Below are 17,320 nucleotides of genomic sequence, written 5' to 3' on the forward strand. Positions count from 1 at the left end.
TGAAAATTCTTGTACTTTTCACATGTTGTAATATTGGCAAAATTTTGGTACTTCTCACATGTTGTAATATTGTTTTGTTAATGGACTTTTGTTTACAACGATGAGTGTCTTGTTACTCCTGTTATTGCACATCTTTGTTCTTCGGTCTTCTTGTTTATGCTTAGACTGTTCTGTCTTTTTTGTTTGTTCTTGGTTAACTTGTGGTAACCTCCACAAGCTTTTGCATGACACCACAAGCAGCCAAGTCTTGCTTTTGGTGTTTAGGGGTGGCATGGTCTAAGGACCTCTGCGCCCTTTTTTCATGGTACCACAAGCTACTAAGGCTTGCTTTTGGTGTTTGGGAGTGGCGTGCTCTAAGGACCTCCACTCCCTTTTTCACGGCACCACAAGCAACTAAGACTTGCTTTTGGTGTTTAGAGATGGCGTGGTTTGATGACCTCCACGCCCATTTTCATGGCACCACAAGTTGTTAAGGCTTGCTTTTGTCATTTAGAGGTGGCGTGGTCTGATGACCTTCGCGCCCTTTTTTCATAGCACCATAAGCCACTAAGGCTTATTTTTGGTGTTTAGAGGTGGCGTGGTCTGATGACCTCTGTGCCCCTTTTTCATGGCACCACAAGCTACTAATGCTTGTTCCTGGTGTTTAGAGGTGGCTTGGTCTAATGACCTCCGCTCCCATTTTTCATGGCACTACAAGTTGCTAAGGCTTGTTTTTGGTGTTTACAGGTGGCTTGGTCTGATGACCTTCCCACCCCTTTTTCATGGCACCACAAGCTGCTAAGGCTTGTTTTCGGTGTTTAGAGATGGCATGGTTTGATGACCTCCGCCTCCTCTTTCTTTTGGATGTTCTTTCCCTTTTACCAGAAAGTTACTAATAACGTTGAGCACATCTATTTTTAAGCATTGAAAAACGAATGTAAATATTTCTGCAACATGAATATGAATGTAATATTGTAAATATTGAAGAAATGAATTCGACAGAAATGACAATGCTATAAGCTCTATTGATAAAATTTCCTTAAGTGCTCCCCGTTCCAAGGATGTGGCAGCTCCTTGCCTTGGCTATCTTTCAAACGGTATGATCCAAGCCTGTTGTTGGTTTTTACAAGATAAGGACCTTCCTATCGGGGCCCCATTTTTCCCTCACTTTGGGTAGTCACTCCAGCCTTCTTTAGAACCAGATCCCCAACTTTAAAAGTCCTGGGCCTTAACCTCTTGTTGAAGTACTGCTCGGTTCTTCCTTTCTCCCGCAACATTCTGGCTTCCGCTATCTCTCTTTCTTCCTCTAATAAGTCGAGGTACTCCTCCGTATTTTTATCATTTTGGGAGGTCGAGAAGTGGTCCATTCTGTAACTTGGAAGCCCTACCTCGACTGGTGGGACTGCCTCGCACCCATATGCCAGTGTGAATGGGGATTCCCATATTGGGGTTTTGATTGATATTCTATACGCCCAAACTAACCCTGGCAACTCATCTGCCAATTTCCCTTCTTCTTCACAACCTTCTTCAGGATTGAGAGTAACGCTTTGTTTGTTGCTTTTACTTGCCCATTCGCTTGGGGGTGACCTAACGAGGAGTACTTTGCCTTGATCTTCAACTCAACACACCACTCTTTGTAATGGTCAGAGTCAAAGTGGCATCCATTATCTGTCACTATGCTTTGCAGGATTCTGAATCTACAAACAATGTTTTCCACAAGAACCTTGTTATGACCTTGCTGGTAATGATTGCCAATGGTTCTTCCTCTGCCCACTTCGTGAAGTAATCTACAGCAACTATCATGAACTTCACTCCTCATTTTTCTTATAGGAAAGGTCCTACTAGGTCTACACCCCAATGGGAAAAAGGCCACGGCGCAGTCACAAATAGGGTTGTACGCCGACCCGACCCGGGCCGAGAGAATGTTGTTTCGACCCGACCTGAAGTTGCACTGTTCTAAACGAAATTGTTCTGTAGCCCTTCCGTTACCCGATCTGAAAATTTTTGGATCGAAATTGGTTATTCTATTTTGTCATCAGTTGTTGTCAAGTCTGTCCCAATCTTGCCAAAAGAACACAGAGAAAAGGCAAAGAAAGAGAAATGGCGATGAGGCAATTGAACCAAGCAGCCAGATTGGAGACGTTGAGGCTAGGAGACGGAGCAAGATAAGGGGGTAAAGCTAAACCCAAATGGTGATCAAGTGGCTAGATCAGAGACGGAGCCATGGTTCAAGCCTAAAGCCGGAAGTGTCTTTCCGAAGAAGAAGAAGTTGGTGGCTGGGAGACGGCAAGTCAGAGCTGAGATGGGCGAGTTGCGACTATGAGGCTGGGAGACGGAGAGTCACAGAAAGGGAACTGAGAGCTGGCGGCTGGGTGTACTGTGTAGGGCTAGGTTTTGGAAGAAATGAATAATGAAAATGCAGAGCAGCAAATGGCGGGGGGGGGGGGGGGGGGGGAATGGGAAGGGGGGAGATTTGGTAGTGTAAATGGCGTCGTTCGAACCATTAGTCGGTTAACGGGTAATTACCCAACCCAGTTTGTTTCAAATGGTTAGTAACTGGAATTACCCAATTCCAACCCGTTTCTATTTCAGTTTGGTTAATTTGCATCGAATTGGGTCAAAATTTCCAGGTTGGGTCGGGTTGCAGCTTAATTGTTCACCCCTAGTCACAAATGTTAACTCCTTTGGGGGGGCATTCAATATCAGCTCATACGTCTGGCACCTGATGCACTTCCTGGTGAACTCCTGGGCATCCCTTAAAGTGTTGGGCCAGTAGTATCCCACTCTGACTACTTTAATAGCCAAGGCCCTTCCATTGGAATGGTTTCCACATATTCCTTCATGTATCTCTGCTAATACGTATTGTGCCTCTTGTGTGGAAATGCATAGTAGCAACGGGGCAAGAATCTTGTCGCTTTCCTTCTCATCCTCCTCCCCACTTCCTTTGCTTATGGTAATCTTCCTCCGTCTAAGTACTCAACTGCCCTGCTTGCCCAATCTGGGATGTTGGAGCCCAAGGCGCCTATTTCTGCACTAATGGTGAGGACCTTGATGACTCTTCTTTCAACTCACCATAGGAGGGGTGCCTCCTTCATCCCTGAAGCTGTTCGCGCCAATTTGTCTGCAACTTCATTGCCTGCTCTTGGTATCTGAGTTATGGTGAAGTACGAGGAAATGTCGCGCACCTCCCATACTTGTGCTAAATATTTTTTCAATTCTCTCCTCTGGTAGCGTACAGGCCCAACACCAGATTTACTACTACTTGCGAATATGATTTAGCCTCTATTGTTCTTGCCCCTATCGTGGCAGCTACAAAAAGTCCCGTTATGAGTGCTTAATAAATATATTCCTAGGCCCCTGCTTGCTTGGCAAGATGAGCCATCTATGAAAAGTTCTCATGGCTTTCCAAATGGGGCTACCGTGTCTTCTTGGGGAAAACCTAAGAACTCTGCCACAAAGTCTACCAGTGCTTAACCCTTAACTATCTTTCTTGGCTCAAACTCTAGATTAAACTCGCTCAACTCGATCACCCATCCTATCAGTCTTCCTTTGCTGTCTGGCTTCCTCAGGGTCTTTGCTAATGGAGCTTCTGTAAGCACCCTTACTGTATGGGCTTGAAAGTACGAGCATAGTTTTCTAGTTGCCGTTACTAAGGCAAAAGTTAGCATTTCCATCCAAGGGTACCTTGCTTCTGCTCTTCTGAGAGCCCGACTTACGTAGTACATAGGATTTTGGGTGATCCCCTCCTCTTTCACCAGGACAGTGGACACGTCATGCAAGGAGATTGCTAGATATGCGCAGAGCACATCACCTTTCTTTATTCACTTCAGAAGAGGCAGACTGGCTAGGTACTACTTCAGCTTCTTGAATGCCTCATCACATTCTTCATTCCAGGGATGCACTTTCCGTAGTACTTGGAAAAAAGGGAGACATTTGTCTGTTGACTAGGCTATGAATCTTCCCAGGGCGGCTACTTTGCCCGCCAGTCATTGAGTTTCACTCAGACTTCTCGATGGCTTCATGTTAACTATGACTTCTATCTTTTTTGGGGAAGCTTCAATTCCTCCTTCAAATACAATAAAATCCAAGAATTTTTCCGACTAGACTCCAAAAGCACACTTTGTAGGGTTCAACCTTATTTTATAGTGGCATAAGATCCCAAACGTTGTTCATAATTCGTCTAGGTGTAGGGTGGGCTCCTTGCTTTTTATCAACAAGTTATCCATATAAACCTCCATAAACTTCCCGATTTGTTCTTTAAACATTCGATTTACCAACCTCTGGTAGGTTGCCCCTGCATTCTTTAATTCGAAGGACATAACCTAATAGCAATACAGCCCTCGATATGTTATGAACGAGGTTTTTTCCTCATCTGTTGCATGCATCCATATCTGGTTGTAACCTGAGTACGCATCCATGAAGCATAATATACGGTATCCTGTCGTCGCATCCACGATAATGTCGATGCGTGGTAACGGGAAGCTGTCCTTTGGGAAAGCTTTGTTCAGATTCGTAAAATCTACACACATCCTCCACTTTCCATTCACTTTTTTTTTTTTTAACAAAACCACATTGGACAACCATTCTAGATAATAGGCTTCCCTAATGAAACTAGCTGCGAGCAACCTTTCCACCTCCTCGCTAAGGGCAACATATTTCTCCATACTGAACAATCTTCTTTTCTGGAGAACTGCTTTGTGCATAGGGTCCATGCCCAAGCAGTGTTCAATGACATCATTGTCTATACCAGGCATTTCTTCATGGCTCCATCTGGGCTTCTCCGTCTGTCGGCAGGACTTGTGTCCCAATGCATGTGGTAGTTCCTTGGTAGTCTGTATATAACGTCACGAGCTCCAATGGTTTGTTGACTTTAGCATGTTGTCGACTTTGATCGTCCCTAACCTCCATATCCTTTTCTAAAGTCAAATCCTATGGTGGTGTAAGGGGTGGTGCAAATGCCTTGTTCTGCTTTGTTACAACACAAACTTCACTTTGGACCTTTCTTAACTCTTGCACATAGCACTCTCGGGCTAGGCATCGACGCCTTCTGCTAGGCATAAACTGGGTTAGGAACTACTTTGCTAATTCTTCAAAGATATCTATTGACTTTGGCCTGAGGGATCCAAACCATCCTTTTGCCATCCCCTTCAAGGTCAAAGAGAAAGCCTGGCATGCAATCTTGCCCTGAAAATCGTGGAACGTGATGTGGGCTTTGAAGTTTTCCAAATGATTTACTAGATCTTTGGATCCATCATGCATGTCTATTTGGGGAACTTTGAATTTTGGCGGGAGTGGCATCGCTATAATCCGTGCGTTGTATGGCAGATCTGTCTAGTGTAGCAGGCATTCCATTGAGGAAGATCTCCTCATCCTCTTCGCCATCTCCTCGTACTTTCCTGCCAGTTCCTTCAATTCATCATGTATCCTTTCCTTCTCTGTTTTCCCCATATTTTTCTTAGTATTGCAATGTGTCTCCCCCTCACCCTGCTCACTGTGAGCAGGCATAGCGGTATCACCAGAATCAGCATTCTGCTGATGTAGGTCGTCGTTTTCCTTCTGTAAGATTTCTAGGGCTTTCGATGCCTTCCTCAATCTCTCCTCCGCTGCTGCTAATCAAGCCTCTATAGATGGCGGCAATGTATCCACTGCTCGGCTTACTATGGAAAGTGTTATAGTTGGCATGTGAGAATCATGCTGAATAATTATAGATCCCATAGACGACGCCATTGTTAAGAACGTGTCGCACTTCCCTTTGCAGTTGTTCGACCACGTACTGTTAAGAGGCTCCAATGTAATCCACCTGGGGAAACTCCAATGCTTAAATCAGTAAATGCAACAAAATCATTCAAAATGAAGAAGAGAGTCTGATCCCTTACTATCAAGAGTTACCTGATATATATAGACTCATACACAATACTTATCTTCTTCAGAATTTATCAGTGTGGATCATCACTCAATATACCTTGAATGATCATGTAACTGCATGAGGTCTCTTTCTTTCCTTGAAAGATGGCATGGTGCATGTAAAATTTCGATATACTTTGGACTTTCTTATTCCCTTCAATCAGCTAAGGACCTCTCCTATGGGCTTTTCCCACTTTGGGCTTTTTATGATAGAACGGGCCCTTGGTTTACATAGGCCCTCCAATATCATTGTTGTCGTTGAGATTATTTGCGGTGGCTCTGTTTGGATTCTATCACAATCATAGTTATCATTGTTCCTAATAATTGAGGTGTGTACAACAAGGTGCATGAAAACTTTTTTATGTTGATCTTAATCCTTTTTGAGGATATAAAATTTCATGGGAGAAGATTATCATTCTGCCCTCCTTATATGTAGCACTTTTCATTTGATTGTTTTTAGCTCAAACACTCATCAATTTGCGCTTGATTTCACACTCCACCTCGATCTTATGAGGGAAGGATATGCCATTGAGCCAAAGCTAAACTTTCTTTGACATGATGAGAGTTCTTGTTTGTTTTTAATTTTTTGTTCATACCAGTGTCACATTATTTCAAGGTCGAAAGTAATAATGACAAAATGACCTTTATTGGACACACTAAGCTTGTGGATTTAGTTTATTTTTTATGAACCTGCAAAGCTATATCTGTTAAGAAAATAAACTTTAGTTCATTCTTCTCATTTTTATTCTTTCTTTGAGAAGCTCCTTCAAAACTATTGCCCAGATGACTAACATTGGAGGGAGTTGAATTGGATTATATTTAAAAATTAAAAATTATAAATCAAATATACAATATAAAATATGAATAAAATACTAAGCAATAGTAAATAGTAAGGGTAAAAGAGAAATAAACTCAGTATTTTAACTAGGTTTAGCCCTACTACCTACATTATCGCCTCAAGTTACCCCTTGAGAATTCTCAAATTCATTATTCAATCTCCTTCAAGTGGAGAAACTTATTACACCTTTGAACAACACTGCTACAAATAATCCATGTAAAACACCTTCTACACTTATAATCACCTTACACGTGGTGATTTAACTATTCCCTATGTAAAACACCTTCTACACACACAAGGGTTACACACACCCTATTACTGATACAAGAACTGATAGTGGGTAGGTTATTAGAGAACACTTCCCAATGAGTGAAATAAGAACAATACAACACAAACTATATCTCTATCAAAATCAACAAGGTTAAGGTTCAATGTTTAGAGAAGAGAAATTGAAAGATTTGAATGAATGTTGTAAAACTTGCAATTGATATGTGTATGCTCTTGTTGTTAATTTGAAGATCTCAATTGAGTTATTTATAGGCATATGAGACTTTATTTTCAAATTTAAAAAAATTCACATGTAAAAAAAGAGCACCACTCATTTTTTAAAATTTTCTGCAATTGTCAAAAACAACATCCTTCACTTTTTAAATTTTTCAAACCTAATCTTTTTACTTTTTGCATATGACAAAATGAGCATTATTTACTTTTCAAAATTTTCAAACCTAATCTTTTACTATTCGTATATGACAAAATAAGTATTATTTATTTTTAAAAAATGTTAGATAAAATCATCTACTTTTTACATATGTCAAAAAGAGTATAAATTAATTTTCAAAAATTTGAAACAAAACATGCACTTGTGAAAGATGACAATAAATTATCTTTCAAATTTTCAAAATTTAAACTTTTAATCATGCCATGCATATATGAAGGATGACAATCAATCATCTTTCAGAAATTCAAATTTGATTTTAAAAAATATCATGCACATGTGAAAAATTCAATTTAGTGCTTTATGAGAAAATATTAAATTTGAGCCTTAATCCAATTTTGAATTTTTCAAGAAATTTACAAAATTACTCTAAGAGCTTTAATTGTGAGCTTGTTCCCTTTCTTGCTTATGTTTAGTTCATTGATGTGCTTGGCTCCATTAAGTAGCCAATTTGAACTTGAGACTCATTTGTTATCCTTAAAACCCTTATATAGATATATAATTATATGAAGTTTGAGACTTTGAGTTCAACAAAAACTCCAAAGTGAAATTTGTACCTGGCTGGGATTTTCATGGGCTACCTATTGAGTTGGAAGGCAAGCCTCGAAGATAGAGCTTCATAAAATGGATGATAAAGTCTTGAAGAGAGGAGTAGAAAGTGCTAATTAATTTATTGTATTAGGCATATTTTGTACTAATCAGTTTCAGATTGAGGACTCATGATCATTCTCATTACTGAAGAAAGTGCTAATTATGTAATTAATGTATTGTATTAGGCGTATTTTGTACTAATTAGTTTCAGACCAAGGACTCATCGGTTCATACACTCTTTGTACTTTACCCAGAAAAATATGTCTATAAATTCCTTCCCTTACACACGTATTTCATTTTTGTAGAAAGTGAAATGAAGATAAAAATGCAAAGAGGGTAATCTCAGATTGTCCAAAAGAATTATGTTTACAAATCACTTACACATGTATTTTATCTAGAAAAATATGTTTACAAATTCCTTCCCTTACACATATATTACGCAAATTGGGGAGAGAGGTGATTACCTTCTCTTGGATACGTGAAATTTTGCGGGAGTATGGATGAATTGTTAGTGCAGGATAAGATTTTTATTTGTTTCCATGAACCTAGTTGAGAGGATGAAAGAGCTATATAGGCTGAGGGAGAAATGCAAGAAGTCGTAAAGAAGATTCTGTTTTGACATTTTCTTGTTTTGTTTTATTTATTTATTTATTTTTGTACTTATCCACCTTGGCACGATTCATGTGATTTGTGCACTACGGGGGCCTTCCCTATAGCAGCACTTATTATGAAAAGTAAAAGGAAAATGTTAGTTTGTACCTACATTTGACCACTCATGTATTTTAATTTTTTTTCTTTTTTTTTTCCCCCTTAATGGTTAAGGAACTTGTCCCTAGTATAATAGTCCATTAGAAATTCAACCAATAAATTTCTTTAGGCTTTAAGAATGCCATGAAAATTCTGGAAAGTTTTACGAATCGATCAATTGCATAAATTTTAGTTTGTCAGTATAGTCAGTCTTATTACTCAGTATGATGCTAGAAACGAGATTTTATTTATTTGAGATTGTCTAAGATTGAGAAATGGTCTATGCTATTAGTTTCAGATGAATATTTAAGATTTTATGACACAATTAAACGATTTTCATTTTTCAAACAACTGTTTGAAAATGAGTTTTGAATTGTTTGAGGCACTTATGAGTTGAATTTTGTGAAATAAAGAATGCTTCTAGTTTTGTATGAATATTTAGGATTTTATAGTATAAAGCTATTTTTACCATTTCTCAAAGTGAATAGTGACTAGTATAAGCGTCATGTGGCACTCAGTCACTCAGTTCACTATTTTCCAGATCACAGTGTAAAATATCATAATTAAGTTAGAGAAATATTATTTGGATACTTGGCAAGATCTTAGCCACACTTGGTAAATAGTATTGGACACTTGGCACTAAGAGGAACCTTGAGATGGAAATGTGAAGCAAATCAAGTTTTGTGATAATGCCACCTAAACAAACCCATATTCCATCAAACCATCCAATTTGTGCCAAACTAAAGAGGATTTCAACCCTAGAGAAATCTTAAACACTTGAAATCCAATTAAAACCCCAAAATCTTGATGAAAACCAAATCCCCAAAAGTTTGCCTTCAAACCCTAATTGAACCCAATTTAGTTTAGTATTTAATCATTTGATTAAAACACTTCCATATGCTATTAACCACTGAAGTTCTTGTTATTATATCCTTATTTATTCATTTAAATTTTGATAATTTTATTGGGTAAAAAAAAATTGGATTTAGGCTTGATAGAAACCCAAACCCCAACCAAATCCCATTGAAACCCCCAAATGAATGCGCATTCGGTTCAGGCCCATTGAGGCCCATAAAATTTCATCACCAAGGTAAGGCTTGTAGTGGAAGTTTCCCCCTGCCATGGCTTTCCTTTCACTACCCAAGTCTGCCCCAAATAGTGGTTGGTGGGAAGGCCGAAAGCCTCTTAACCCTCTGCCTCTCACACGGCAGCAGTGGGTAGAAACATAATAAATACTAATAACTAACATAATAAATACGAATTATTCTAATGGTGCAATTCATTAACTTATACTCCTAAGTGCCTTAATTAAATAGAAAGGCAACTCCATTATCATAGTGGATTGGAATCCGACTATGCTAATGGACAAAACTTAATCGACTACTCAATTTGTGAAGTCTTTTCGAGATTTCACTACGTTATTAAGGTATAAAGAAATTCATCTATTTGTAGTAGAAATTCATCTATTCATTTATTAAGGTCTAATGAATTTCTTTTGGGTCATTACAGTAGATCTACCAATTAATATAAAAGATGCTCATGGTGAAGGCATGCAAGCTACCTGAATACTCATTCTCAAAACAAGAATGAGTGTTTTATGTTCACGTAAGCAAGTATGCCATGTTCATGTCAAGTTATGATATTTCAAGGCTTGTTTGGAAATAGATCTCCTCCCAAACTTCTCATATCATCTCATCACATCTCCTTCCCAAACATAATTCAAATACAAAATTTACAAACTAATTATTACAACTTTTTCAAACTAATAATTACGACTTTCCCATGCTTTCAAATAAAAAATAATTCAACATTTTCAAATCCCCAAACAAAAATAATATTATAAAACTATATTCTAACAATATTTTAACTTTATAATATTTTATATTCAACTTTTTCTCTCTCCTTTCTCAATACCCAAAAAATATTCAACTCAAACTATCTCACTACTATTCACAAACTATCTTACTACTATTCAAAAAATTCTCATCTTAAATCTCCCCAAACGAGACCTAAGTGTAACCGCCCTCTAGAAATTTAATGGTAGAATTTCTATAGGCTTTAGGTACATCATGAAAACCTTGTAACTTTACTCGAATCGACTAATCGCATGGGTTTTAGTCTATCAGTATAGTCAGTGTTATCACTCACTATAGTGCCAGAAGTGTAATTTTATTCATTTAAGGTAGTTAGACATGTCAGACTGTGTTATGATCTGTGCTAATTGACTCAATTGATTATTTAGAATTTTATGGTGCAATAATCACATTTTTAGTTTTTGGACAATACACTCGTTCGAAAACTCATTTTGATTTTTTTAGGCATTTCGAGGTTGAATTTTGATAAAAAAAAAATTACACAGTTAGGTTTTTATGAATATTTAGGATCTTACAGTGTAAAGTTTATTTTTCACTTTTCTGGAGTGAATAGTAACCTCAATGGTAGCACCTAGCATAGAATTTTTAAAATCACAGCGTTGAATGTTTAAATTAGGTTAGGGAAGTTTTATTCGGATACTTGGAAAGATCTTATTCACACTTGGTAAATAGTTTTGGACACTTGGCACAAATAGGAATCATGAGATGGATTGTGAAGGAGTCAAGGTGTGAGATGATGTCACCTAAGTAAAACCATATTCTTTTATCTAATCAACCAAATTGTGCTAGACCAAAGAGGGTTTCAACTCTAATGAAACCTAAATGGTTGGAATCCAATTGAAACTCCAAAAATTTGGTTGAAATCAAAACCCTAAACGATATCCCCAAACACTAAAGTTGGCGTCCAAACCCTTTTTGATTTGATTTCTAGTATTGTGTTTAATCACTTAAATCACTTACACATACTATTAATTCATCAAATTATTATTATGACATCATTATCCAACCTTTTAAACCTTAAAAATTTGATTGCACTAAGAAAAATTGAATTTGGACTTGATAGCATCTCAAACCCTAACCAAACTCCCTTTAAACCCCAAACTGAAGCCCACTTGATTGAGGTCCACGAATTTGGCCACCTTGACAAACCTTATTGAAGAAGTTTCCTCCACACATGGCAGGCCATCCACTACCCTTGGCTGCACCCAATAGTGCCTTGATGTAAAGGAGAAACCCACCTCATCACCCTCCATACCTCACAATTGTAGGAGGCAGTCCTTGCCCCTCACAATTCTCCATTTTATGTGACATAGCCACCTCCAATCAAGGGTCATTCAAGCCCAGAGGTCTAAAGTCATGCAAGACACATTTCACTCTCTTTCATCACTTCTTCGCCCCATTCTTTGAGAGAAACCCAAAAGAACTCTCTTGGGGAGATTGTTTTTAGGTCTTTTTGCATGGTGATTTTCTATCATTTGTAAGTATTTTCTCATGATGTGTCCTTCATAAAAGTTGTTTGTAATTGAGTTTAGTTTTCGTGGATATTTTATTCGTATCAATCCATAGTCATTTGATTGGTAAACAATATTTTTAACCAAATAAATGTCATTCTGGGCATGAAACTGGAAAGTATGTTATGTTTTGAAATTCTTGACCAAGCTAATGAACATATCTTGGTCCAAATATTTTATGGAGTATTGTTAGCATCTGTATATGAATGGTCATTGAGGTTTTATTGCATGACTAAAGCTTTTGACGATAGATTTTCTTAGATCTAGAAACTTGAGAATTAGAAGTGGAAAAACAGTTTTTATTTTGAGAAAGTTTGAGTATATCATGATTCAATTATACTCTAAAGGCTTCTTATATGCATGTTAGGATGTTAGTTTGAAAGTATTTAGTATTAGTTTCAATGATATGATTTTTTATGCATGAGAATTTCGGTTAGGCCTAAGATTTGATATTTTTGGGTTAGATTCATGTTTTATGATTTTTAACCATGTGATTTTAAGTTTAATCGTTGGGTCTTCTTTAGGACACATTTTTAAACCATGTAATATTTTAATTTGAAGATCTCATCTTTTTAAGTCATGGATCAAGAGATTGATCAAAGTTAGTTGGAAAAAAGTTTCTGTTTTCAGACTAAGTGTAAAACCAAAAACTTTATGTGTTGTTTTATGATTTTTGGTAACTTTTATTTGATGTTCATGTTCATGTTTTTGGACTAAGTGTAAATCCAAAACTCCAAATTCATGTTCATGTTGTGTATGTTCATGTTCATGCTATGTTTCAAATCCATGTTATGTTTCAAGTTCACGTTTATGCTATATTGCTAGTCCATGTTATATTTTAAGTGCACGTTCATGTCAAGTTCAGTTCACATTTTAGTTCAAGTTATATCAATTATGCCATGCTATATGTTAAGTTATACTATGGTTACTTACGACTTTAATTATGCATTCATACTTTTACTACCATACATGCATCATTAACCTGTATGGAAGTTAACTTACTGAAATTTGTAATTAAATCTCACCGTGGTAGTCCCAACTACCATTTTCTCATAATGGTAGGTGATGTGTTAGGATCAGAGTAGGGAGCGGACACTGGCAGATTAGAGAAGATTGACTAGATGTCGTAGATGCGATGTGGAGCTTCCAGCTTCCATAATTAGGTTTTTGGACAGTATTCTGGCCTCATTAGTCGAGTTACGTGAGTTACTCAACAAATTCGCTCAAAAGTGTATTTTGGTAATGTAAATATGGAGTCTGGTCTCCCATGTTTTGATATTACAGTCTTCTAAGACCTATACTGTAATCACGGATATTTATTTTATTAAGTATGCATGGATTATGCTTTAACTATTTTAGATATTATAAGTTGAGTGCATAGTATTGCTAAAAAAAAATTATTCGTTGTGAATATTACATAATGTTATATGCATGTTAGGAACATTGCATCTTATATGTCATGAACGGGAGTAGGTAATCTTGTGTTACATGTCCTGACACTTCAAATTTTTATCTGATCCCAAGTGGAATCTAGGGGCCGCACACTAAGTCATGTCATGCATAAGCAAGTTCATGTTATCAAGCATACATGTCCCAGTACTGTCATGCAAGCTTATTTATATTGTTGGTAGCTTATGAGCTTTATTTGCTAAGACTTTATAAAGCCTCCCTTGGTTACAAAGATGAGATGAGAAATACGTAAATAGTAGTGAGATAGTTTGTGAATAGTAGTGAAATTGTTTGAGTTAAGATATTTTATGGGGTTTTAAAAAATGGGAGAGAAAAAGTTGAATAAATATATTATAAAGTTAAAATATTGTTAAAGCATTATTTTTAGAAGTGTACAAGAACCGATATAAGTGGTCAGAATTGAAGGGAACCAGCTGCAAGAGTTAGGAACCTATCGAAACCAGTGGAGAACCAGTTGGTAGGCGATGGGAATTTGATGAAACTAGCATTGGCCGGTTGTTGGTTTGAATTAGGTTCATACCGCCGAACCAACTAATATAATACATATATTTTAAGTAAAATGATGATGTTTCAGATACCATTTAGGAAAAGATTTTAAAATGAAATGAAGTCGTTTGCTTTAATAAACCAAATGACCTCGTTTGGCTTTAGGGTTTAAATAAACCCCTCCCCTCCCTTATCTTCTCCTGGCCTCATTTCTCTCTTTCACTTTCTCACTCTTCACCTTCTTTGTTTCTCATTCGTCTCTCTCTCTCTCTCTCTCTCTCTCTCTCTCTCTCTCTCTCTCTCTCTCTCTCTCTCTCTCTCTCTCTCTCTCTCTCTCTCTCTCTCATGTAGCACGGCTACAACCTTTGCTTCTTCTGTAAGTTCCTCTTCATACACTCTAGAGAAAGATTTCATGGCGGATAGTAGGTGTGTGAGTCTTGGAGGATAGAAAGATTTCCTCTGTAAGTTCCTTTGTTTCCTATTCATTCCTCTTCGTAAGTTCCTCTTCGACCTCTATCAATCAATGGTGTTTGTGAATTTTTGATGATTGTGTTCAAGTGCTGAGTTGGAATAGGTAACCTAGAATGATTTCATGGCATACAGCAAGTGCAGTAATTGACGTTCTCTTCATTTTCTCTCTCTCATCACATCACCAACAACACTAGCAAACTAACTGAATTTATATCGAGACCAACATCGACGATTTTTTCCCCCTTTATCAGCTGGTTTCAATTGAGATTTGGACATTTTTTCCTTATCGGTGTGGTTTCGGTTTTAGACTGAAACTGCACTAATACCTTCGGTTTTCAGCCCAAATTATTTTTTAATATTATTCTTGTCTTCAAATTTGAAAAGGTTCAATTGTTTTATTGTTTTGTTTGGAAGTTTAGATGAAAAAGTAAAAAATTTAAAAATTTTGAATTGAAAAGGATATGTATTCAATGTGTTTGGATGTTGAGATGAGATGAGATAAGATTAGATGAAATGGGATGAGATTGTCTATGAAACCAAACGGGGCTAAATGCCATTATGGTAGTCCAAACTACCATTTCTCTCATAATGGTAGAAGCTATGCCAGAGCCCGATGGAGTACTGTGTCTTATGTTGGATGACGTCGAATAGATTGGAAACAAGCCTCGAAGATCTAATGGAGATGATACTCAAATTTTTTTAGGTGATTCTGGCACTAATAGTAGGGCTGCATGAGCAGCTTGGTCTTTAGTTTAGTTTTATTTTATGTCTGTAATTGTGGAGATCTGTCTCAAGTACTATGTCGTATTGATTACAAACTTGTTGGATGGATGATATGTCTTTTTGGATATAATATTAATGGAACTATTTATGTTTTGGGATTAATATTTTGGCACATTGTGTATTGCTCAACTAAAAAAAGCTTATCCATTGCGAATATTGCATATTGTTAGAGACATAATAGGTGTATTGCATTCTTAACTGTTGTGAACGGATATATAACCTTGTGTTGCATGTTCTGTCGCTTCTAGTTCCGTCAAATCCCAAGCAGAGTTTAGGAGTGTCACAGGGTGGTAGAGAGCAATATGCCTCTGGCTAAACCCATAAGCCCTTAGGATGTTGGTACCAAAATATAGAATTAGAATATTAGTGCTTTGTTTAGGCTTGAATTATGGAAGTGCTAAGTTAGATTCTCGATCTAATACCCGTGGGCCTGAGTCTCAGGAAGGAAAACATGGCCCGTGGAAGACCAACTAGAGGCAATAATCAAGAGGAACATAATATTCCCATGGATGGAGGACGCGCCACGGTAGGGCTATCTATCTGATGATAGAGGTGCTGATACCACAATAGCAACAATAGCAAGTGCAGGGGCACAGACCTAAAGTTGCCCCTATGAGAAGTTTCTAGTATACCTTTACCCAAATTTCATGGGAAACAAAGAGCCTATGAGGGTAGACAAATAGATGATCAATTTGGATCTAACATTTGAGATTTGTAGGTGCACCAAAGATCAGAAGGTGTTGTAGATATCTGCTGCAAGGAGAGACCGATATATGGTGGGATACCATAAGGCAGCTTCTTAGCAAGGGAATTGGGAACCCTAGTTGCCTTGACTTCGGGAAGATTTTAGGAAGAGCTCGATAACCAATTCTTCCCAAATCTAGTGAAGTAACAAAAGGTGCAGGAGTTTGCATCTCTAGTGAAGAGCAACATGTGTATTGAATAGTGTTATGGGGAGGTTTGCACCGCACTTGGTTTCAACTAAAAAGACACAAGCCTATAAATTTTAGGGAGGTTTGCAGCTGTGATGACTGAGACTTTTGCTAAGCCTCTTATTTATTTTAAAATATATTGTTGTTTTGGGCCAAGCAAGGAGGAATGACCCATTAAGAAATCAGGTTGGAATAGAAGGCACATGAGGTATTGAGGAAGGCCCAAGCCCATGTGGATTTCGGCCTTGTAGTGGAATTAAGATTTTGAAGCCCATTGGAATTAGGGCATGCATGGTAACCATAGACATTGAGAATTTGGTTTTGCCATGTGTCATGCATGTAAATGGAAGGTGAAGAGTCTTGTCTTGGGAAAGGACAAAATTTTGCTTGGAAGAGAAGGCCTACATGCCTACAAGAGGTTCTAGAAGAATTTGTAGAAGACCACTTGAGAGGGATGGCTAGAGCAAGGAAGTTTGTGCACTTTTGCCACCCTTGTGACCAAGCACACAATGTCCAAGACATTGGGGGAATGAAGATCTTCTTGGGAAGAGATGGACTTTTCGGCTACCATGCACACACACACACACACACTCCTCACATGCCACTTGGCACACATGCACACTTGTAGGAGTTAAGGAAGATCCAAGTTAAATGAAAGACCATTTTACCATGAGGTTCATTGAACCAAGATGAAAGGAAAATGGGGAATGGAAGAGGTTCAATTTGTCCAAAAAGTCCCCTTGTGTTCCCAACACAATCTAATGATAGAGAAGGGAAGAGGTTCAAGGGTGTAGTGCCAAATGGCATCCATGCAAAGAAGCTTAGCTTGTGCAAGAAGCCTCTTATGTCTATAAAAGGGAGAGGATACCAAAAACCCTATCTTTTTAGTCACTTGGAAGATTCTCTCTTGAAGCTTTCGGCCACCACCTCTCTCTACTTTCCATCACTTTCTCACCATCCAAACACCATAATCACTACACTAATTTCTTTCAAACACCATTTTGAGGGCAAGCAAAGTT

At 37.8% G+C, this 17,320-nt stretch overlaps 1 protein-coding gene across 1 annotated transcript; it reads right to left on the minus strand.

Annotated features, from left to right (window-relative positions):
* Positions 1–3,449: 3,449 nt before the first annotated feature.
* Positions 3,450–4,733, minus strand: LOC122282257. Its single transcript, XM_043094207.1, has 2 exons — positions 4,382–4,733; positions 3,450–3,766 (listed from the first exon to the last, which is right to left on the minus strand). The coding sequence occupies exons 1-2, from the start codon at positions 4,731–4,733 to the stop codon at positions 3,450–3,452; spliced, it is 669 nt and encodes a 222-aa protein (XP_042950141.1).
* Positions 4,734–17,320: the final 12,587 nt, after the last annotated feature.

The sequence above is a fragment of the Carya illinoinensis genome, chromosome 11, assembly GCF_018687715.1.
Source record: "Carya illinoinensis cultivar Pawnee chromosome 11, C.illinoinensisPawnee_v1, whole genome shotgun sequence".
NCBI lineage: Eukaryota > Viridiplantae > Streptophyta > Magnoliopsida > Fagales > Juglandaceae > Carya > Carya illinoinensis.